Source organism: Vitis riparia, chromosome 6, assembly GCF_004353265.1.
Source record: "Vitis riparia cultivar Riparia Gloire de Montpellier isolate 1030 chromosome 6, EGFV_Vit.rip_1.0, whole genome shotgun sequence".
In the NCBI taxonomy this organism is placed as follows: domain Eukaryota; kingdom Viridiplantae; phylum Streptophyta; class Magnoliopsida; order Vitales; family Vitaceae; genus Vitis; species Vitis riparia.
The window spans coordinates 8,731,287-8,756,529 of NC_048436.1; the positions used below are offsets into that span (position 1 = coordinate 8,731,287).

Genomic DNA, 25,243 nt, shown 5'->3' on the forward strand with positions numbered 1-25,243 from the left:
AAAAAAGAGAAAAAGAAAAGACAGAGCGAGAGAGAGACAACAAAGTAATAGACTCCACTGAAACCTTTCTTTGAAACTTAAATATGATTCACATAACATATTTCCAAGAACTCCTAGAAAGGCTTGCAATGTGCTTTTGAAATAGGAGATATTTGAAGCCAAATTAACTATAGGAAAGATTGCCTTTAGAACAAAGATTTTGGAGCTGTAAGGGGAGAACAATAGAAAGAGTATACAATATCATTAATCAATCTTGTATATTAGGCATAACATAGGCAAACATTTGAGGATCTAGTTAAATTTTAGCTTCATAGCCCCATAGGTTGTGTTGACAATTAAGGCATAATTGCTTTCAATTGCACCTTTGGCTTTCGCAAACCATATATTTTCTTGCACTGGTTAAGTGGTTTAGGTTCATAGCCACACACTTGAATGGACTATTAAGCCTTACTTGCTTTGGCAAACCAAATATCTTCATGACTTGAATTCATAGTTGTGAAAGGCGAGCCTAAGGCATGCCTAGGCTCGGGGCAGCGCGACGCCACCCTCCGGCGCCTCGCCTGAAGGGAGGCAACGCCCCTTCACAAAGGCGCCACTTAGGCGCGCAAGGCGCTCGCCTCCGGCAAGGCGTGAGGTGGTCGCCAGAGTCGCCCGAGTCGCCTCTGACGGTCCGACCAGGTACGCACTCCTTCTTCTTCTTCCTCCTACCATCGAGTTGCAGAGAGCCTTAAATTTTTTTTTTATTTGGTGGGGTCCAAAACGACGTCGTTTTGGAGCCTGTTCCTTTTAAAAAAAAAACAGGCCAAAACAACGCCGTTTTGGCCTGTTCCTCCCTTCCAGCCCCCTTTTCCGGTCTTTCTCAACCCGAGACCACTCCCATTTGTGCCCTAGCCTCTTCCATGCTGGAGAAGTGAAGAAGAAGAAGAAGAAGAAGAAGAAGAAAAATAGGGGGAAAATAGGAGAAAAATAAGGGAAAATAGTCACGTACCTTCCGGACCTCGGTACTTTTCTTTTTTCTTGAATTGTGGACAAATTTCATGTTTTGGACCTTTAGGTTTGGAAACTTTGGATTTGGATATGTATTAGGCTATTAGCAATATGGATTTGGATTTGTTTTTATGCTTGGAGTTCTTTATTTTTATGTTTTTTGTTTATTAAATTGAAGTTTTGGATGATATTTGATGATTTATGTGTTTAGGACAAATAAATGATTGTTAAATTTGATTATATTATATAAAAATATATATGTAAATTAGGGTACGCCTCACTTCACTAAAGCCCACGCCTTAGATGCGCCTTGCGCCTTAGGCTCCAGGACTACTTTGCACCTTGAGCCTTTTAAAACTATGCTTGAATTATGTACATCGTTTTGATTTTGAACAAGATATCTAATTATTCATATAAACTAGAGCAAAAACCATAAATATAGAGTCTGTGTATTAAATGTATTGATATGATGGGTCCCAATAATAAGTCCGTGGCCATTTCAATTTTGGTTGTGATAAGATAATGTCAGAAATAATTTCACTCAACCACAATGAGATGATGATAAAAGTAAGGTTTAACTCGCTCACATGATATTTTCCTTTCTTCTGTTTATATGAAATTTAATCATGAGAGTGCAGCAAGCACAATCAATTCAGATATTTCTTTAGGCCAAAAAATAAAAACAAAAATAGAAAAAAGCCTGCATTACAAAGCAAGTAAAGAGCAAATGAAACTTACCTATATCCTAGGTTTCAGCAACAACTATAATTGCAAATCTGGATAGGAAGACATAGAGCCTAATAAATTACCTAAGATACATGTATTTGAGTGCATTCAACTAGTTTCCTCAACCACAAGCATTTCATGCCACACATCCAATATCATCAACAAGAGTACATAAACATTAAGCATTCAATCATATGCCATACCTAGCGCCCAAAGTATGACGGCAAGGTCCCTACTGATCCAACACCAGGGTGAGGCCTCCCAGCTCCTGCAGCAGCAGCTGATGCAGGAGACTGACCCAATTGGGAGCTCTGGTACGCACCCAACCCTTGGAAAGCAGCCGGAGAACCATAAGCACCAAGCACACCCGGATTTATACTATTCATACCAAGCTGTGGACCATACCCTGCGCTCAACCCCACAGGAGGAGCCCTGTTCACAGGCTGCGACAACCCACCTGCAAATCCCTGGGACAAACCCGGTTGATTAAGTGCCGCAGCTGCACCAAACACTGGGTTCAGAATGCCAACAGCCTGATTCTGACCCACCAGAACCCCTTGAGGGTTCACATTTTGCCCAATCAACCCCTGATTCAATCCCATTTGGTATGCCTGCAGTTGATAATTACTAGGAGGCAATGTGGCCCCAGTGGAACCTGCAACCGCCTGTTGTTGGACGGGGGTCGTTTTAGCAACTTTCCTGGAACACTGCAATTTACAACTCTCAAACGTCTTAACTGGTTCCTCCAATGCCTTCTTCATCCCCTCTGCAGTCTTAAACACAATTATGGCAAATCCTCGAAACTTCCCAGTGGCCTTATCAAACCCCAAAGGCCCATCCTCAATCTCCCCAAATTTGGCAAAAAACGCCCTGAGCTTCTCCGCACTGATCTGCGGCCCCACATTGCCCACATACAGTCTCCGCTCATTCACATCCCCCCCTGCAACGGGGTTGCTCCCGCTCGGGCCAGCCGCAGCCAGGTGGCAGGCGGCCATTCGGTTCCCAATCTTCTTCTGCGGCTGCTTCAGCGCCTTCCTGGCGCCGGAACGAGTCTTGAATAGCACAAATCCATAACCCTTGGACCGGCCGGTGATCTTATCTGTAACCACATTGCATTCTTCAAACTGGCCATACTGTTTAAAGGCGGAGGTTAGGGTTTCGTTGGTGGCGTCCCAGCCAAGGCCGTGGACGAAAATTTTGCGGTGGACGGGATCGGATTCCACCGCGTGGAGGATCTTGGACAAGGTGGCAGGGTTGGAATCCGCAGCCTCTTTGAGTAAGGCGATGATCTGGTCTTTTCCGAAGGGTTGGAGGAGTTTGCGGATCGTTTCGCGCTTAGAGGCCTCCGAATCGTCTTCATTGTCAGCTTCGTCAGCATCTTCTGACGAGTCCTCTTCTTCTTCGGAAGATTTCTCTTCTTCAGATGAATCTTCTTCTTCACCATCATCATCATCATCATCATCTTCTTCTTCTTCTTCTTCTTCTTCTTCTTCTTCTTCTTCTTCTTCGGAAGAATCTTCCTCTTCAGATTCTTCTTCCTCCTCTTGTTTTGGTTGCAGCTGTTCTTGGGACTTTCTCTTCTTCGCCATTGGAGGCTTTCTAGGGTTTTGATAGCTCTAAAACAAATAATTTCCTGCGTATGTTCGTCTCATTTACCTCTTAGGATTAGATTGGGCTAAGTTGCCCTGGGTTGGGCTACACGGTACGGTTGGGTCTGGACTTCATATTCTATAAGACCAAATTGGGCTTTTATCATTTGGGGCCTCTTTCTTCTCTTGTCATGGGAGGTTTTAGGGAATGCTTGGTCGCCGAATTTTATTTTATTTTATTTTTATATTTGGTATTTTTATAGAAAATATGAAATAAATTAAAATTAATTAAAAACTTATTATTTTCAAATTATTTAATTTTTATTTAAAAAATTAATCAAGTAAATTAAGTTTAAAATGACTTATAAAAATATTTTATTTATTTTAAATCTATTTTTTATTTTTCTTTCCTTTACATCTTCCTTCGAATATTTTGACAATCATTTACCTCGTTGAAGATAACTTCCTACCTTTTGCTTTATGAAAGAGTTAAAGTTGATTAAAGGACAATATTGATACTTAAAAGTTTTATTAAGTATGTGTAGATTTCTCATTTTGCCCATGACACATATAGGTTACTACTATCTAACTAAATTATTATAATTCATCGAGTTGTAATCTCCGATTCATCATTGGGAGCTTCTTGGAGGATAAATTACGAAACTTTGATGTGATCACATAAACCTCCGAATTTGTAGTGCAAGGTTTTTTATTTTTTATTTTTTTTTATTATTCAAATTTATCATTAATCATAAATTGAAACAAAAAATCGGATTCTTGTTTCAAAATACAAAGTAAAATAATTTTTTTCTTTAAATAATAAACATGCCAACATATTTATTCATTTTTTTTTAATGATTATGACTAATAATAATAATAATAATAATAATAATAATAATAATAATAACATAACAAATATAACAAAAAAATTAAAATAAAATTTTCACTATTGTCATTAAATGCATATTTTGAAAATACTAATATGATATTTAATATCTCATGAGTTACAAATTAAAATGAGGACTTAAATTCATTGTGTTTATTGAGCCCATTATTTAAAACATTTTAATTTTATACTTAATAAAAAATATATTATACATACTTTCATATTCTTTCTTTAAAATATCTATTTAACCTACAATATATCAAACACCACCACACCCATCAATTTTAACTACAACAGCCATTCATCAAATATTCTCAGAGCCCATCAACCCAAAACCTATTTCATGCACCGTTCCTTTGTAATATCAACCCATACCAGCCATACATTTGCAAGCCTCTCATTGTCATATCAAAACCAGAACCCTAGCACCCTAGCTGCAGTTGCAAGATGTCTTGCACAAGTCCTCCATTACCACTTTTGTGGGTGTTATTAGGGCACCAAAATCAGAATTTTGGGTCAAAATGTCCCATTTTTTAAAAAAATTGTAACATCTAACCACCTTTTAAAACTTATATTCAAATCGGCCTATTTGGTGCCACGTATATGTCATGTCATTAAATTATTTTTTTTTCGTCATTTTACTTAAAGCCGCAGTTGTCAACTACGGCTTCATTTTTTAACTAAAGTCGTAGTTGCCAACTGCGGCTTTAGCTAATTTTTTTTTTTAAATTTAAAATTTAATTTAAAATTATTAAATTATAATTTATGATTGAAATTTAAAAAATATACTTAAATAATAAATTATTTATATTTAAATTTAAAAATCAAGTATTACTTCAACAAATATAAATTGATAAATAAAAGATATTATAAATGAATATTTTATTTTTTAATAAATTAATAATCTTAAAATAATAAACTTATATAACATATAAATAATATATAAAATTGTATAATTTATTAATTTAAGATATTTAATTTTTTTTAAGATATTAATTTATTTGTATTATGATAAATTTATCTTTATCGAAATAATAGTATACTTTTAAGCCGTAGTTGATAACTGAGATTTCAATTATAATTTTTTTTTACTTTTAAATTTAATTAAAAACTATTAAATTACAATTTATTATTGAAATTAAAAATATATACTTAAATAATAAATTATTATATTTAAATTTAAAAATCTAGTATTACTTCAACAAACATAAATTGATAAATAAAAGATATTATAAATGAATATTTTATTTTTTAATAAATTAATAATCTTAAAATAATAAACTTATATAACATATAAATAATATATAAAATTGTATAATTTATTAATTTAAGATATTTAATTTTTTTTAAGATATTAATTTATTTGTATTATGATAAATTTATCTTTATCGAAATAATAGTATACTTTTAAGCCGTAGTTGATAACTGAGATTTCAATTATAATTTTTTTTACTTTCAAATTTAATTAAAAAATATTAAATTACAATTTATGATTGAAATTTAAAAAATATACTTAAATAATAAATTATTTATATTTAAACTTAAAAATCTAGTATTACTTCAACAAAAATAAATTGATAAATAGAAGATATTATAAATGAATATTTTATTTTTTTAATAAATTAATAATATTAAAATAATAAATCTATATAACATATAAATAATATATAAAATTGTATAATTTATTAATTTAAGATATTTAATTTGTTGTTTTTTAAGATATTAATTTATTTGTATTATGATAAATTTATTTTTATAGAAATAATAGTATACTTTTAAACCGCAGTTGATAATTGATATTTTAATTATATATTTTTACTTTCAAATTTAATTAAAAACTATTAAATTACAATTTATGATTGAAATTTAAAAAATATACTTAAATAATAAATTATTTATAGTTAAACTTAAAAATCTAGTGTTATTTCAACAAACATAAATTGATAAATAGAAGATATTATAAATGAATATTTTATTTTTTAATAAATTAATAATATTAAAATAATAAATTTATATAACATATAAATAATATATAAAATTGTATAATTTATTAATTTAAGATATTTAATTTGTTGTTTTTTTAAGATATTAATTTATTTGTATTATGATAAATTTATTTTTATCGAAATAATAGTATACTTTTAAGCCGCAGTTGATAACTGAGATTTCAATTATAATTTTTTTCTTTACTTTCAAATTTAATTTAAAACTATTAAATTACAATTTATTATTGAAATTAAAAATATATACTTTAATAACAAATTATTTATATTTAAACTTAAAAATCTAGTATTAGTTCAACAAACATAAATTAATAAATAGAAGATGTTATAAATGAATGTTTTATTTATTAATAAATTAATAATCTTAAAATAATAAACTTATATAACATATAAATAATATATAAAATTGTATAATTTATTAATTTAAAATATTTAATTTTTTGTTTTTTAAGATATTAATTTATTTGTATTATGACAAATTATCTTTATCGAAATAATAGTATACTCTTAAGCCGTAGTTGTCATATATAGATTTTTTTACAAAATTAGTTAATGAAATTAATTACAAAAAGTCTACTACAAAATGTAATTTTTAATAGTTTAATTAAAGTCACAAAAAATATTCACTAAACATTAATATAGAGGAAAATAAAAAACATATATAATCTCACATGCCTCCACAATGAGAGAACTTATGTGTAACTGGTACTCTCTTACATCATACATTAATTAACCACATACTCAATTCCAAGGAAACAAATCTCGTATAGGAATTAAATATTTATTTAAAAATCAATTAAAAATATTATAGGAATTATTTTTTATCATGTAAATCATTTATATCTAAAGGGAAAAAAAGAAGGGGAAACAAGGAAAACAAAATATTGAACAACGTACTCCTTGTCAACATGAGAGGAAAGTATTAATGATGAAAATGCTACATGTTGGTATCTGGTGGGTACAATGGTGACCCATGGTGTTGAATATATTTTGTGCTTGGGAGAGGGAATTCAGATTTGAGAGTATGTTTAGAACCTTTTATTTAAAGCTTTTTGCCTGATGAATTTTGTGACTTTGGCTTTCAGAGTGTAAGTTGTTTTTCATATGCATTACACTTTTCTGTAAAATGGATTATGAGACTCAAATCTTTATGCTAAGCAAGGCTCTCTTAATGAGAAGGTTCTAGCATATGTAGGAAGTGGTTACACCAAAAGGGGAAAAGATAGTGCTTAAGAAGGATTCCACAAGTGAAATTATAAGTTCACCATCATATGCTCTATCTGCAACTCAAAGAAGTTCTAGTATTCCATATAATTTCTCTGTAAGTATAGACATCTACTGTCTATGATCAGGTCAACAACTTTTCTTAATGCAATGAAAAGGATACAAAAACAGACTCTCAACCATTATCAGTAATGGTTCCATACTCCTGTGTAGTTTTTGAAGCCCAAAACAATCTCAATCGAGTAGATTCCTAGAATCCACTCTATTCACAATCCATTCTTAAGCAATCTAGGGTCTTCACTTCGGTAGGGGGTACCAAACAGAAGTTACACAAACTGGAAAAATAGACTTAGAATAAGGTCATACTTTAGAAAATATTCTAGCAGACTGTCAAGGAAAGTGTGATCAAAAGGTGAATCACAAGAAACTAAACTTTCATCTTAGAAAAAAACATTATCCACAACACTTTAGTAAATATGGGCAAAAATGTTTTAGGGAAATCAAATATCAAACCGTCAAGCCAACAGTTAACCTCACTAAACTAAATTTAAGAAAAGAAGACTTCAAAACATCATCCTGCTAGAAAAGGCACACTAATCAAGGATGTTATAGAGGCCATCTTGACAAACAACTTTTCAACATAGGCATTTTGGCCCAAGATTGAAAACCTCAATAGTGTGGTTAAGGAAGGCAAAAAGAAGAAAAACAGTCAGACTGGTAGCTAAACTGCAGCTATTGCTTGACAGGTTGAAGGGCTCAGATTGATAGTGGAAGCAAATACAAAACCGCCTCTTATTGTTGAAACTGGATGGAATTAAGCATGAGCAAAAGTTTAAAAGCCAAAAGTTTCCCATATCCTGGAATCATAATAAAAACATAATAATGATAATAATAATAATAAATAAATAAAACACCAAACTCTTATAGGATTTCCAAAAGGATATCTTAAAAATTAAGAAACTGCTTAAAAAAAGCATCAACTGGAGTGCAGGAAAGTATTAATATCAAAACCTAGAAAGATTCCATGGTTCTATTCTCTTAATGTATCACTTTCGATGAAAAGATGATAGAAATCAGCAACTTCAGAACACCGGTGATTTATTTTCAAATGGAAAGGCCTGAAAGCAAGGAGCTTGTATAGGACATCTTCAGCCATTACATTGCTCCACCACAAGGCAATAATAAAAACAAAAACAATTCAAACAAAAAATGGAAGAGCTCAGGATGCCACTAAAGTCAGGCATGCTTTAAGGAAAATACATCTAGAAGGAACCCAAAAACAATGGATCATAGAATAGTATTGCCAAAAGCAAAGTTGAAGGCAACAACATTCTGCAGTAAATGATATTTCTCAAAAAAACTGTAACCCAAAAAAAAACCTCAAAAAAACTTCTCACGCACGGAACAAACCTAAAAAATTTCTCACAAATTCTTCTCATGCAACGAAGCACAACCTGTAACCCAAAAACATTTCTCACGCATTAACTCAAAACCAACCTCAATTGTAGCTCTATAAATGTCTCTTACAGTGGCCCACTGGTGGGGCTAAGGCTTGAAGACGACCTCTGGATATAGCCAATACGGGATGAAGCAAAGGAGGAAAGTTAAAAAAAAAAATTACATAAAAAAATGGCAACCGCAGGATGAAGAAAGGAGAAAGTTAAAAAAAAATATATAAAAAAAATTGTTGGCTCTACTTATGTGGAAAGACAGGCTATTTTGAACATTAGTTTGGCCTGAAGGAGGGTGAGATGTTAGCTTATTAAAATTAACACAAACACTTTACAGTGTTTTTATTCTTTTTTTTTTTCTAGAGATTCTACTGACTTAAGGGACATAAAAATAAAATCTGCTAGGTTTGATAACACCAATACTCCAAAGTTGATGGGGGGCATGCCTTATTAATGAGTAGGGGAAGAGAGGAAGAGCTTTGGATTTTATGTAGGGAGCAAGCATAGGAAAGCCCAACTTTGATATTATGTTTGGGTACAAGGCCATTTTGGCCCAAAACTCCCAAAATCAAGCCAAAATCTCACACTTCATACCCACACCGCATAGAGTCTTTTTATCAGCCATCCAAGTAACCTCTCACGCATCCCATATAGCACTCTTTGTTAATACCAACCTATAATCCTACTCTCCAGTTCTATATATCTATGACATAAGTTCTAGTACAAAAACAACCCATAACATCATCTCCAACCTACATAGAACCAAGGATTAAAATATCTAGATATATCTCTTATATATTCGCAATATATCCAATATCCATGGATACCGATATAAAATTCGGGAAAATATATCCATCAACCGATATTTTCGGATATTTTACCAATTTTTCTTTTTTCTTTTTTTTTGTGTTCCAACCATATTTCACCATATTTCCGGATATTTTACCAATATTTAATTGATTTTTTGATTTTTTTATTAAATAAATAAATTATAATCATTTTATTTTTATATTTGATTTAATTTATTACCAAAAATATAAAAACATAATTTTCTTAATAGGTCTTTCTTATATAATCTATATATTTATTAAATATAATAAATATAAATATTAAAAAAATTATACATATATTATTATTTATTTGATATCATTGAATACATTTAAATTAAAATGGATCATAATTTTAATATTAAATATATTTTAAAATTAGACATATTATCATAATAATATTGTAAAATAATCTATAATGCAACTTAATAATAAATGTACATTTATAAAATTTATATTTTTTTTATCGATGTAAAGGATATTATTATCAAATATGACAAATTATATATATATATATATATATATATATATATATATATATATATAAATAACTTTATGTGGTGCCTACATTTTGGCTCGATGCGTTCTCACTATATGGTGCAACTTGTTTTTTTTTTATTTGGTAAAAAAATAATTTTTAGAAAAAAGACTTGGAGTCACAACTTATTTTAGTTTTTTTTTTTTTTAAGGAAAAACAAAATAAGAAAGAAAACTCAATGTGTAACTCCTTATTTGGAAAAGATAGTCTGCGAAAAACCAAATCGGGCTCAGGAGTCAGATTACTTATTAGGAAGGTACGGTAAAGACCATAACACTCCTCTAAGTCCCTAAAAACGGGTCTCTACTGATGAAATGAAGCACATGTGGCAATTGATTAATTAAATGTGGATACTAAGAAATGATCATACACTGGGAGTCGAAACATGCATGGAGAATGATCAAAGTCTGAGTGAGTGCGTACCTTAGTAGCAAACCATTATGTGCTATCATGGAAACAATATTAGCTCAGTATAAAATCATCACATGCAAATCAAAGAGTAAGACAAAAATCAAATAATATTCATTAAACATAATGATTGACAATCAAAAGAGAAATCTCATATGTAGCATCCCCACCAAAGCCCAATTTATCTTGCATATATTAGTCTCACAAATTCCATTATTTTGGAATTATGAAAAAATTAATTCTTGCTTATTTAAAAATCAAGAGGAATAGAAAAATTATTTTAAAATCAAAGAAAAATTTATGAAGGTGTTTGCCTGAAAGAAAAAGGCAACAAGTTTATTAAAAATGGGGTTTTTGGTGACCCTGAACCTTAAGGAAAGATGAACAGTGGTAGAATTAAAGAAATATTTGAAAATTGGAGTGAAATCACAATTATTTGAAAGAAAACTAAAGTTTTGAAATTTATTCGAAAATTGAAAGCTTGAAAATTATTTGAAAATTGGGGTTTTGAAAATTAAATTTAAGAATTTGGAATTTTGGAAATCAAATTTGAAAGAAATTGGAATTTTGAAAATTATTTGACAATTGGAAATTTGAAAATTAATAAGAATTAGAATGTTGGAAATTAAATTTGGAAAGAAATTAGGATTTTGAAAATTATTTAAAGATAAAATTGGAATCTTGGAGATTATTTGAAGATGGAATTTTAAAAATAAATAAATAAATAAAATAATAATAAGAATAATAATAATAACAAAAATATAATGATCAAATAAATAAATTTAAAAATTGGAAATTGGAATTAAATTTGGAAATTGGAATTTTGAAGAATTATTTGAATATGAAAATTTTAAAAATAAATAAATAGAATAATAATAATAACGAAAATATAATGATTAATAAATAAATTTGAAAATTGGAAATTGGAAATTAAATTTGGAAAACGGAATTTTGAAGGATCATTTAAAGGGGAAATTTTAAAAATAAATAAATAAACAAATAAATAGAATAATAATAATAACGAGAATATAATGATTAAATAAATAAATTTGGAAAATGGAAATTAAATTTGGAAATCGGAATTTTGAAGAATGATTTAAAGTTGGAATTTTAAAAAATAAATAAATAAATAAATAAATAAATAATAACGAAAATATAATGATTAAATAAATAAATTTGAAAATTGGAAATTGGAAGTTAAATTTGGAAATCGGAATTTTGAAGAATTATTTAAAGATGGAATTTTAAAAATAAATAAATAAATAGAATAATAACGAAAATATAATGATTAAATAAATAAATTTGAAAATTGGAAATTGAAAATTAAATTTGGAAATCGGAATTTTGAAGAATTTATTTAAATATGGCATTTTGAAAAATTAAATTTGAAAATTAGAATTTTTGGAAAATTTATTTGAAGATAGCATTTTGAAAAATCAAATTTGAAAATTAGAATATTTGGAAAATTTATTTGAAGATGACATTTTAAAAATTAAATTTGGAATTTTAGAATTTTTTGAAAATTTATTTGAAGATGACATTTTGAGAATTAAATTTGGAATTTTGGGATTTTGGAAAATTTGAAAAATGGTAGTTTTGGAAAATTATTCGAAAAATGAAATTTTGGAAAATTAAATTTAAAAATTGGAACTTTGGAAAATTATTTGGGAATGGAAGTTGTGAAAATTAAATTTAGGAAATGGAGTTTTGGAAAATTAAGTTTGAAAATTGAAAATATGGAAGTTAATTTTTTATATCAAAACATGAAGAATAAAAAAAAATGACACGTGGTGGATTCACTTAAATGGTTTTACCAAACCATGTACCCTTTGACCAAAAGATGACCTCACTGTTGGTGGAGATTTTTGATGCCAACTTGTCGGGTCCCTTAAACAATCAAGAATTCCATTTTTTTTTATACATCTTTTAACCATATTAGGTTTCCCCTTGATGTAATGCTTCCAATCACCCCCTCCAATTCCAATCATTTTCCTCCATTTTCTTACTCGTCTTTCCTCCCGTTCATGGTCATTTGCTGTCCAACTCTTGCTTAACCCTCCAAGGGTTGTATTAAATTCTGGCTTTATAAATCCAAATATGTCCAATGGTTTAGGAGATGGAATTGGTCTTGGTTCATAGTTGTCTATTCCTTTCCTTTCCATTCCACTGTCTCCGACAAGCTTCTGCAACCCAAAACTCATATGACATGACATAGTTTTCCTCAATGTCTTCCCCTACACTGAGATAAGTCTGCTTCACTTCTTGATCTATTTCAGCTCTAAAAACTGCTTCCTTCCCTCCCATCTTTTCTTTCTTTTCCATTTTTTGCTCTCAAAATTTGCTCACCTAGCCATCTGTTTTTTTTTTTTCTCAAAGAAACGTTCATAGTTTTTCTTCCAAGCTCCCTCTTGCTCTTGCTGAAAAACCCCATTTTCCTCTCTGCACCAGCTTGTCGTTTTTCAACTCTTTCCCGCCTTTTTTTTTTTTTCAACTCCAAGTCCCACTTTTTTCTTTCATTTTTCCTGTTTTCAGCTGCATCTCAACCACCACCATGGTGAGGTGGTGGTGTGTTCTTGGTCATGCGTCCCATGCATGTGGCTCCTTCCGAAACCGGTCCCCACTTCCAAAAAATAAAAAACATTCAAATTCTTCAGGTGGCCAACACAAGGGGTCTACACTTTAAAATATCTATTTTTACTTTTTATATAATTTTTTAGAATTTTTTTTTAATATTTTCAGAATTTTTATTAATTTTTACGTCACCGATATTTTGTGTCAAAATATTCGTTGATATATTCTATATATTCATATAATCGAAGTACTGATATATCTGTTATTACCGATATTTTCATCCTTTCATAGAACTGCTCATCAACTGTCCTTCTTTTGCCACATCCCATGCTTTGGGCTACCCAAGACCTTATCTCTTCTTCCTCATTTTCACTCCCATTTTTCTTAGTTGTCATTAACAACTTCTCCATATTGAGCTCTACATCACCATCAAAGCTTCATTTTTTTCTTTTCAAAATTGAAAATCAACTGCCCTAACAGTTTCATTTTCTTTCTCTCCTTCATGTGCCTTGTCGGAGTTGTGTTCATGCTAAAAGCTACTACCTCAGTTCCAAACGCCTTTCTCCGCACTGCTAATAGCAACTAACATGTCGTCCTTTTCAACTATACACCATCTATAGCTTCGTTAAAACCCATTTCCATGATGCTCATGACACCACGCTAAACATGGAACCTCTACCATGGCTTGAGAAAACATGTAGAATGTGAAAAAGTGCTTTAAGTGTTTTAGCTTGTCCCACATAGGAAAATGAAAAACACCTTTAGTGGTTAACTAACCCACTTTCCTTAGCCTAATGGGCTTGTGGAGAGGTGTAGGAAAGTCTCGCACACCCATGGGGCCCAAGCCCATTTGACTGGGCTTCGGGTTGGTTGGGACAGGATTCCTTAATGCGCGTTGCATCTACACATGCATCCTGTTTGGAGGGTTCTCCTTTGCGTAGGTGCGCAAACTCGACTATTTTTTACAAAATTCAAAATAATTATTTTGTTTAATTTAATTTTATTCCGTTTGACTTAGTCTTTTATTTTTGGTCAACTCTTTGGGAAGAGTCCCATTGGGACTGTGCTAGTAGAGTCCCATTCCACTTATAAGTAGTCTTATTCTGCTTACAAGTAGAGTCTCATTCCACTTACAAGTAGAGTCCTATTTTGCTTATAAGTAGAGTCCTGTTTTGATTACTATTAAAGTCCTGTTGGGACTATGTTAGTGGTCTACAAAAGCAAGTCACCCCTAAACTCTCAACACACCAATTTCTAGAATTCTTTTAAGTTTTCCAGCACTCTGTAAGATTCTGTTCATCATTGTTATTGTTGTATTCATACATCTATCTAGAGGAATTTTTCAGATCCAAGCTATACACGTCTCGCTTATAGAGTACACCTAAGGCGAGCTAACTATTGAATCTTAGAGGTAGACCACTGGTACCTTAGTGCACAAAGTTCGTCTTCGAGGAGGGTGAATCTATTTTAAGGATAATGCATTGTCATGTCTCAACCTATCACTGATAAGTTTTCTGTTATTTGCTTAGATTACTTTGACACATTTGCCCTTGTGACTAGAATAAAATCAATTAGAGTATTGATCACTCTAGCTTCCATTCATAATTTGGTGATACACCAAATGGATGTCAAGACTGCATTCTTGAATGGGGATTTAGAAGATGAAATTTATATGGAACAACCTAAGGGTTGTGTAGTTCCAAGAAGGAGAAAAATATGTATAGGCCAGTTAAATCACTATATAGGTTAAAACAAGCTCCCAAATAGTGGCACATCAAGTTTGATCATATGTTAGTTACTAATGGATATTCCATTAATGATGTTGATAAGTGTATCTACAGCAAGTAGGAGGATAACACATATGTAGTCATCTGTCTTTATGTTGATGACATGTTGATTTTTGGAACTAGCCTAGAGATTGTGTGTGAGACCAAGAAATTCCTAGGTTCTAAGTTTGATATGAAAGACCTATGAGAGGCAGAGGTGATTTTAAGAATTAAAATAACTAGAACACCTAATGGGCTTAAACATTCTCAAGAGCACTATGTTGAGAAGATCCTAAGGAAGTTTGAACACCTTGATTGTAAACTAGTGTCAACTCCTTATGATCCCAACTCATGACCAAAGATAAATAGACAACACAGTGTTGCCCAAATCGAGTATACTAAGATCATAAGGAGCTTAATGTACTTAATGAACTGTACCATACCTAACATTGCTTATGCAGTAGGTAGATTGAGTCGGTACACCCAAAGTCATAATCAGGACCATTGGACTATTGTTAGTAGAGTCCTTAAATATTTAAGAGGCACCATTAACTATGGTTTGTGCTATAGTGGATTTCCAAGTGTCCTTGAAGGATTTAGTCATGCAAATTGGATTTTGGATTCAGATGAGATGAAATCCACTAATAGATATGTTTTCACCATTGGTGGAAGTGCGATTTCTTCGATGTCTGTCAAACAAACTTGCATTACTCGGTCTACTATGGAGGTTGATTTTATTGCCTTAGAAAAAACAAGTTTTGAGGCTAAGTGGCTTAGAAACCTCTTAGCAGATATCACTTTATGGATGAGACCAACCTCGCCTATGTCTATGCATTGTAATAGTCAAGCTGCAATTGCTAAGGCTAAGAGTAAAATATTTAATGGGAAGAACAAACATATACGCCTAAGGTACAATATTGTTATACAATTGCTTGAAATAGGGGTTGTACCCCTGGAATTTGTGAGGTCGGAGTTGAATTTGGCCGATCTTTTAAACAAACCACTAAATAAGAAACTAGTGGAAGAAACATCAAGGAGAATGGGGCTTATGTCTATTACAGAAGTCAAGAGTGGTGGTAACCTAACTTATTAAAATGGAAATTCCATGAAGTAGGTTCATATAGCTAATAACAAATCACTTGTTGATTTGAGGGACTCTATCAACTTTAATTGTATGAGAGTCTATGCTTATGGTGTAGATAGAGCATATTCTGCATTGACTAAGGTTGAGTGTTTACTCTTAATGAATATCATATTCCTTATGGATGGTATGTTTAATTCAAAACATACTTAATGGATTCACCTATATGAGAGTGGGGGTGGGGCTGCTTCTTTTGAGAACTTAGGTAGGTTCTTTAGAGCTCTCATGAATATCCAGGTAGAGGGCATGACCCATTTGTGCCAACCTTTTTTGTACAGCACTTAGTGTAATTGAGAAAACCAATGTGGATAAAGGTCCATTGGGTTACATCAAGAAACACCAGTTCATATAAATTTATTTTCACCGTGTTTTGCGATTCAATACTTATTTGTCCTAAAACTGGTTCATAGCCTTTGGGAACCAGTACTAATGCATTGGATTCTATTTTTCCTCCAAATTTTCTTCCTTCACGTCTACACTCTATGGGGGATTTAAGGAAAAGTGTAGAATGTGAAAAAATGCTTTAAGTGTTTTAGCTTATCCCACATAGGAAAATGAGAAACACCTTTAGTGAGTTTATTAACTAGCCCATTTTTCTATGCTTAATGGGCTTGTAGAAAGGTGTAGGAGAGCCTCGCGCGCCCATGGGGCCCAAGCCCATTTAAGCGAGCTTTAGGTTGGTTGGGTCAGAATTCCTTAATGTGTGTTGCATCCTCATATGCATCTTACGCGGGGGTACCCCTTTCCCCCCTGCGTACGTGCGTAAACTCGGCTATTTTTTACAAAATTCAAAATAATTATTTTGTTTAATTTAATTTTATTCTGTTTGAGTTAGCCTTTTATTTTTGGCCAACTATTTGGGAAGAGTCCCATTAGGACTATGTTAGTAGAGTCTTATTCTACTTACAAGTATAGTCTAGTTCTGCTTACAAGTAGAGTCCCGTTCCGTTTACAAGTATAGTCCCATTCTGCTTACAAGTAGAATCCTATTCCGATTACTATTAGAGTCTTGTTAGGACTATGTCAGTGACCTATAAAAGCAAGTCACCCTTAAACTCTCAACACACCAATTTAGAGAGTTCTTCTAAGCCTTCCAACACTTTGCAACATTCTATTCATCACTGTTCTTACTACATTTATACATCTATCTTGAGGAATTTTTCAGAACCCGAGTTGTACATGTCTCACCTACAGAGTACACCTAAGGCGAGTTGGCTATTGAATCCTGGAGGTAAACCACCGGTACCCTAGTGCATCAAGTTCGTCTTCGAGGAGGGTGGATTTATTTCAAGAACAATGCATTGTCATGCCTCAGCCGATCATTGATAAGTTTTCTATTCTTTGCTTGTGTGTTTTTGGGTTAGTCCTCTGCTTTAATACCCTTAGAACAACATGCCACATTTTCTCTCCTTGAACCAAACACAAAACCCAACAGATCATTGCAACCTACCATTCTTCCTAAAGCGCAACTCAGTTTCACTTACCTATTCTCGTTTTATTCAGGTGATTAAAGATGAATTTTCTATACTCTTCTCCGATTGTGGTCCAAACTCAAGTTTTGATGAGTAGGGCTAGACTCTTCAAATGTCGATGATGTGTTGGACGTGGAAATCTCTTCTTTTTACTCATTTTCCATGTACCATTAAGTTGTTCCTCAACGTCATAGGCCATGCATGGCCATGAACACTATACTCGCTTTATTTATTTCTTTCATTTTTTTAATTTATTGGTTTTGAGTGTATGATTATTATAATTATGATTTTGGTTTTTATGCTCTTAATATTTAAACTAGTATTTTAACTTTTTTTTGGAAGTAAAAGAGGTGGGAAAATCAGTTTTCAACTAAAGGCCTATTTGGTCGAGAAAATGGGGAAATAGTTTTGGAAATTAAGGAAGTTCATGTTTGGTTAAGGGGCCAGATCACATGAGGGGAAAGGTTTGAGAGTCTTCAGAAAGAAGATATATAAAATCAGAGGCTCATTTTCTATTAGAGCGTTAGCATTTTTGGGGGCCATTCGAGATCCTTATGGAGTTGAGAGAAAGTGAGAGAGAAAACAAAGAGGAATATATATATATATATATACATACAATCGAGCAAGCAATGATTTTTCTTTTTCTGTTCCTGGTTGAGAGAAAAACTGGAAAAAGAGACGTGAAGATCGAGAGTTCCATTGGAAGTAATACTGCCATTGAACTTTTGATCATCTGATTTCGCGAATTGCTCATTTTTTCTTAGGTTCTAATATTATCCTTTGTTTCGAGATCCTTATGGAGTTGAGAGAAAGTGAGAGAGAAAACAGAGAAGCAATGATTTTTCTTTTTCTGTTCCTGGTTGAGAGAAAAACTGGAAAAAGAGACGTGAAGATTGAGAGTTCCATTGGAAGTAGTATTGCCATTGAACTTTTGATCATCTGATTTCGCAAATTGCTCATTCTTTCTTAGGTTTTAATATTATTCTTTGTTTTTTTTATTGTCCTTGTTCATTTTGATCGAATCACTTAAGAGCATATAATGGTATTTCGTTCATTTGTTGCGGATTGGTATTGGTTTTCATTGTGTTAAGAATTTTTTAATGAATCTTTATGATTTCTATACTTTCTACCTCTGATCGTTTATGAGAAATCTTAAAATTGTTATTTTTGGATATTCCTATACATATATATATAGATATATATATATATATATTCTGGATCTAATCATTGGAGAAATTTTGATTATATTCTGTTTGTTTAGTTTGTGATTTGTTGCCTTAGAAATCTCATATGATCATCTATTTTTGCTATACTCGTTTATTTTGATCAAGTCATTTTAAAGTGTATAATTGTATTTCATTCATTTGTTGCAGATTTATATTGGTTTTGGTTGTGTTGAGAATTTTCAAATGAATTTTTTTTTATGATTTCTGTATTTTTTTTCTACCTCTGATCCTTTATGAGAAATCATAAGTTATTATTTTTGGAGATTTCCATATGTATATATATGTTTGAATCTGAAAAAGCATTTTGAAACTTAATAAAAATGGAATATATTGATTGAATTTTTTTTTATTGAATTTAATAAAAATGAGATGTAGAGAGATTGAATTTTTTGGAAATGCATGTTGGAATGTGGTAGAAAAAAAGAATAGAGAGATTGATTTTTTTATTTTTAATGAAAATGTATGCTAAAAGTAATGAAGTGTGATATGTTGAATAAAAGAGTAAAACAAGGGAAGAAATCCTAATGATATGCATGTGTTAAATAAATAAAAGAAAAATAGAAAAATGATTAGTAGATTTGAGGATTATACAAACCGGCCATGAAAAGGTACTAACGGAGTTAATGGACATGTTTATATCAAATAGAAAATTTCAATGATCTTATTGTTAGAGCCTACATGAATTTGAATTAATATGAAGGTTTTTGAGAGAATTGGTGTTTTGTTCATGTAATGGTGAAATGAATATTTTATGTTTGGTTTGTACTTTAGTTTGATGTAAGTAAATTATTTTTTATCATTAACTTATACTTTACATTTTCTTTTTCTTTTTTTATTTAGGTCTTTACTCACTTTATAATTTTTTTTTTTTTTTTTTTTTTTTATGTATTAAGTTTAGGTTGGGTGTGGACAAATTGGGTTACACATGAATGTTGTTAGAATTTGATATTTAGGAAATTCAGTGATTAAATATGGATTGCTTGATGAATCATGATTGAGATTGAGTTAATTTTTTCTTCAAAATTTCTTTTCATCCAAGTAAGCCATTGGATAACCACATGACAATTGGCTTTGAATACACTCTCTTGATTTTGATTCATGAAATTTTGATTTATCTCAATTTTCTTCCAAATAATTCACACAGTACACTTACAATTTTTTATTTTTTATTTTTGAAAATTGGTTTTATACCTTATTCATAAAAAAAAATCAATCTTAGCCTCTTTAATAATGAATTCCTTTTATATTTAAAACTTATCTTAGTCTCTTTTAAGTATGAAATTTCAATTTCTAAAAATAATAATGCCGCCCATTTGTATTCAGTATGCAACTTTCAAAGGTTTTAAAAATGAATTTTGGTTTTAAATACACGTAAATTAAAATTCATAGTTCTAACTAATGGATTCTTTATGAATGAATTCATGTAAATTAAAAAGGGATTTAATAAACCCCTATATACAAAAATTTTCAAAAATAAAGTTTTCTATTGACACCTTTGACAACTCACTGCATATTTGAAATTGTAAATTATAATATGATCATTTAGATACTCTTTAAATTTTTCTTAATTATTCCATGATATTCTAGACTCTTTGAACTTAATTTTAGAATTTTATTTTAGTCAAAAATAATTTCCCAATTATAAGATGCAAATCGATCTTTCGAAAGGTTCAACTTTCACTTTATTTTCAACACCTAGTATTGTTTTGAAAAATTAAATTACTAAGAAATTTCTTTAAATTCATTGAATATTTTTCTCTTAATCTAGATTCCTAAATTTAATTTTTGACACATAAAATATTAAGAAATGATTTCTAAAATGAGAGATATAATTTTTTTTTTCTTGAATCTACTGCACCAATGCTTTTCTAGAGCTAAAAGATGTTTTCTTATTTTTAAATATTTTATGAATGTAATATTTCCTTGTGATTATTTTTCAATCAAAATAGACATATTAGGCTAGTTGTAAGAATTTTTTAGACATCTTTAAGTTAATTAAAAAGATCAATTGTTGAATACCCTAAAAAGATGCACTGTTTTGAATATACTAATATCATTATGAAATCTGGTGTTAAATGAAAGCTAGTTGATTAATTTGATCGGTTGAATGATAAACTAGACATATAGGAGATATTCCCTAAAAATTTTCAAGATAAAACTTAATTTTTAAATATTTTTTTTAGATTTATTTTGTAGAATCCCCTGTTTTGATCATTTGTTGATTTTTTTTTTATTTGTAATGAAGCCCACTTGCAAACAAATTTGACATTGATAATATAAAGTTTAGTTTTGATTCCTTTTTGAATTCATTACTATTATTCGTGAATTAATCTTATTTCTATGAAAACGCTTTAAGACACTAAAATAGGTATGCAAACCTTTTCTTCACAATTTATTTAAATTAAAGTTTGTGATTGAACATTGTCTATTAGAGTTTGCTAGTTGTGTTAAGATTATATGACTTTAAATTCAACTTGTTATATAAGAAAATAAAGGCTAATCTTAAATGAGAAAAACACCCAAGAGAGAGGGGTGAATTGGATTTTAAAAAAATCTTTTTAAACACGACAAATTTAGCACAAGAGAAGCAAAGATAAAGAGATAAAGTTAGAGAAATCAAACTCAGATTTATTGTGGTTAGACACTTTCTTGCCTACGTCCACTCTCCTCAAGCTCCTAACCGAGTGAGGGTTCTACTAACTTGAAGCTTCAACCAAGCTTCCAAACACCTTTACACTTGGATTCCGACTCCAATGGGCTCTTACACAATCTCTTCAAGTTTCAACTCACTTGAAGGCTTTAGCACTCAATTTACAGATGTTAATCTCTCAACCTAGCTCAACAAAGGCTCAAATACAACTCAAGGCTAGGATGAATCACAAAGGTGCACTAAAATATATGCAAATGGGATTTAATGCATCAAGAAAAGAAATGAGAGCTTTTAAGGCAAGAACAAGTGGGTAGACAAATAAATGCAGGTGTTCTCTTACTCATAAATGAAGTGGAACTCTCTATTTATAGGTTTCTAACCTCGGGAGTCAAGAAAATAAAAAAACAGCCTCAATCGGTCGAGCTGGGGGTCGATCAGTTCACTAGCCATTGGAGCATTTAATGTTTTGGCAGGTTACCATTGCTTCGACTAGACTTCGACTGAACCTCGACCGGGAAGGAAAGGCTACTAGAAGAGAGAGAGTATTTTTTGCACTCCTTGACTAGTCTTCGACCGAGAAGAAGGAATTGGTCGACCGGTACCCTGGCCGGTTGAGCTAGTCTTTTTCTCTTCTAACACTTAGGCAAGGTCTTTAGCTAAATTGATATGTGTGGACCCGCATTTTTCACGTGCGCTCCCACTCGATCAGCGAGACTTGCTTTTTATTAATTTGTGAAAAATTAATTTTTGGAAAAAGGTTGGAGCCACCACTATTTTATTTTTATTTTAAAGGGAAAATAAAACAAGAAAGAAAAACCCTAAAATGTGACTCCATAATTTTTGGAAAAAGCATGTCTTTGAAAAACTCGAGTCTAAGTCCGGGGATCAAGTTACCTATTGGGAAGGTACCTTTAAAAGGTAGCACCCCTCTAAGCCCTATAAAGGTCTCTACTAACTAAGTTAAGGAGAATGTGACAATTAATCGGTTAATTATGGATACCTGAGTAGGCTAGGTGGTTCCAAAAAGATAGCATGCCAAACAAGATCAAATCATAATAAAGGAAGATTAGGATGCATACCTGGACCGTTTCTCAAGCGCTATCATAAAAACATTGATGATTAATTTAAACAATATATCATCCAACATGTGTTTTATTAGAAATAATCAAACAATGAAACATGTATATCAGAACACTCAAGCATTATTAGACATAAGCATTATTTCATAATGACAAGCATATTCACAGAATTCAGAAAGTAGGTGATAGAGGACATACTTGGATAGCATAGATAATTTGTAACGTACTTCCTCAAGTTGTAAGGGGTTAGATAATAAATAATAAAATATAGAAATCCTAGCATGCTCGTTATCTAATTAGCATAGCAAAAGTGATCAAAGTATACAGAATCATCAATTATCACATACATCTTGTATATAATTCCTAAAAAATAGATAGACGTGATTTCAAAAAGTGTCAAATGTGGCAACAAAAATAAATTTTGAAAAAATTTTCTTATGTAGGGGTTTCACCAATTCCCCAATCAATATACACAAATTTAGCTTAGAACTATCCCATTTATTTGGGACCACAAGCTTTGATTCGTGTTTTATTCAAAACTGTAATTTTATTTGAAAGATGTGAACCGATCAAAACATGGTTGCACATTATTTTAAAAAATGAGATTTTGATTCTAAGAACTCTAAATGAATTTTTGAAATGGATTGTTAAGGGGATCTTTTGACTCTAAGAAACTTTAAATGAATTTTTGAAATGGATTTTTAAGGAAAATGAGATTTTGAGAATAGTGTTATATTTTAAAAATAAAAGAAATTAATTTGAAAGCAATAAAGTGTATGAATCAAAATACCAAGCAAAACAAAAGAGAACAAAATCACAAAGTAGAATTTTTGACAACCAAGAAAATTGAAGGTGAGAATGGAGGCCAATCTTCACAATTTTTCGATGGCCTCCATGAATCAAATATAAACGAACAAATGTCAAAGAAAATAACTAAACGGCCTTAGATCAAATAAAGTCAACCAGATATCAATCAAGAACTAACAAAAATTAGTCAAACACATAAATTGAGGATATAATCAGTAATTAAATTAGATTAGTCAAACACACAAACCTATGATTAAGGTAATGTTAAATATAGTACCATAAGAACTTACAATTCCAAAACACTTGAAATGAGTAAGGATCAATCAGGAACTAGAGCTTAACACACTTAAAACATGGATATAATGTCAAGGGGTCAGATAAATTAAATAATTAAAATTCTAAAGACTCATAAACCAAATATGATGAATCAAATAATAATAATAATAATAATAATAAATAAAATAAAATAAATAAAATAACTGAAATTAATAAACATAGTGATAATGATATAGAACCAAATGAATTAATCACCTAAAAACCTAAAGCATTACATGAATCAACTAAGATGAAAAAAAAAAGAATAAAATAACATGATGATAATGACATAGAATCAAATAAATTAATCCATTAAAATTTTAAAGCATCACACGAATTAATTAGGATGAACCCATGAACTAAAATTAAATAAAACAAGATGATGATGACATAAAACCAAATAAATTAATCGACTAAAACTTGAGAGACTCGAAAACTTAATAGAGTAAAAAATTAGCAAACAAAGCTCTAATTTTCAATCTAAAAAAAAAACTAATAAACTAATGGATAAAAAAAGAAATAAAAAAACTCAAGAACAAGGAAACTCACTTACCTTTGGAAGATGCAGCCTACTCGCTTTGGGGATCAATGGCGTTCATGGTTCTCTTGAAGATACCATGAAGATCTTTATGGAAATTGAGGCATGAACCCCTTAAAATGCAACCTGTTGCCACTTTTCCTTCAAAAAATCTCACCATCTAAAAGTGCAACTTGCTGCCATTTTTCTTTTCATCAAACTCATAGTGCGCCCCATGGAGATTAATAAAAATCTATTTTCCTCATTTTGGATGGTCACGCCCTCTCTCCCATAGTGCATGTGCAGATCCAAGGATGCAGCCCGTGAAGTGATGTAACGATTCCTATTAAGTATCTTTTTCAATCATGCATGGGGCTGTTTTGAAGTCCAAAAGTGCAAGTTGTTTTTGGATGGCGGCTGGTTCTTGTTTGCTGTTCCTTGAGATCAGTTTTATTGCCAATCAGAATGATAAGAATGGTCTTATCAGCGTGACCACGTGACTCTTCCAGCCATCGGGGTATGTGGTCAAAACTTTGGCGTTTAGTTATGTCGTAAACCAGCATTGCGCCAACAGCACTCCTATAATACGCACTTGTAACGACTCTGTGTCGTTCTTGGCCAGTAGTGTCCCAGATCTGAGCCTTGACACTCTTGCGTCGGACGACAAGGGTTCGAGTCTGGAACTCAACCCCGGTTATAGCTTTGGAATCCAAACTGAACTCGTTCTAGCGAACCGAGTTTACGACTTGCCCACTTCGGTGTCTCCGATCATAACCACTTTGAAAACGTAGTTGATCTTTTGGCTCGAATTGCCATAGCTTCCACCACTCGCCATCACCGCACCACTATGTTCTCTCTCTCTCGAACACTCTCTGTCTAGATTCAAGATCAGTCATAGCCTTCCTTTTCCCATCCTCAATTCTGTCCGCTGGGAAACCGGATTGCCACCATCAAACAGTTAGTTCCTTGCAGCCGCTGAAGCTTGTCAGCATCACCAAGAGACCCACCAATTAGGTTGTGGAGAAATAAATCTATTTCCATGTAATCTAATCCCAAACTC

General features: G+C 31.5%; 1 protein-coding gene and 1 pseudogene across 1 annotated transcript; both read right to left on the reverse strand.

Annotated features, from left to right (window-relative positions):
• Positions 1–1,606: 1,606 nt before the first annotated feature.
• Positions 1,607–3,350, reverse strand: LOC117916737 (UBP1-associated protein 2A-like). The gene has a single exon (XM_034832896.1). It carries the CDS (start codon positions 3,300–3,302, stop codon positions 1,917–1,919), a length of 1,386 nt encoding a protein of 461 aa, XP_034688787.1. The 5' UTR covers positions 3,303–3,350; the 3' UTR covers positions 1,607–1,916.
• Positions 3,351–24,542: 21,192 nt separating this feature from the next.
• On the reverse strand, positions 24,543–25,018 carry LOC117916965 (annotated as a pseudogene).
• Positions 25,019–25,243: the final 225 nt, after the last annotated feature.

What these genes read in the sequence shown, in the direction of transcription:
- LOC117916737 (XM_034832896.1), bottom strand. Translation starts at nt 3,302, where the DNA reads ATGGCGAAGAAGAGAAAGTCCCAAGAACAGCTGCAACCAAAACAAGAG.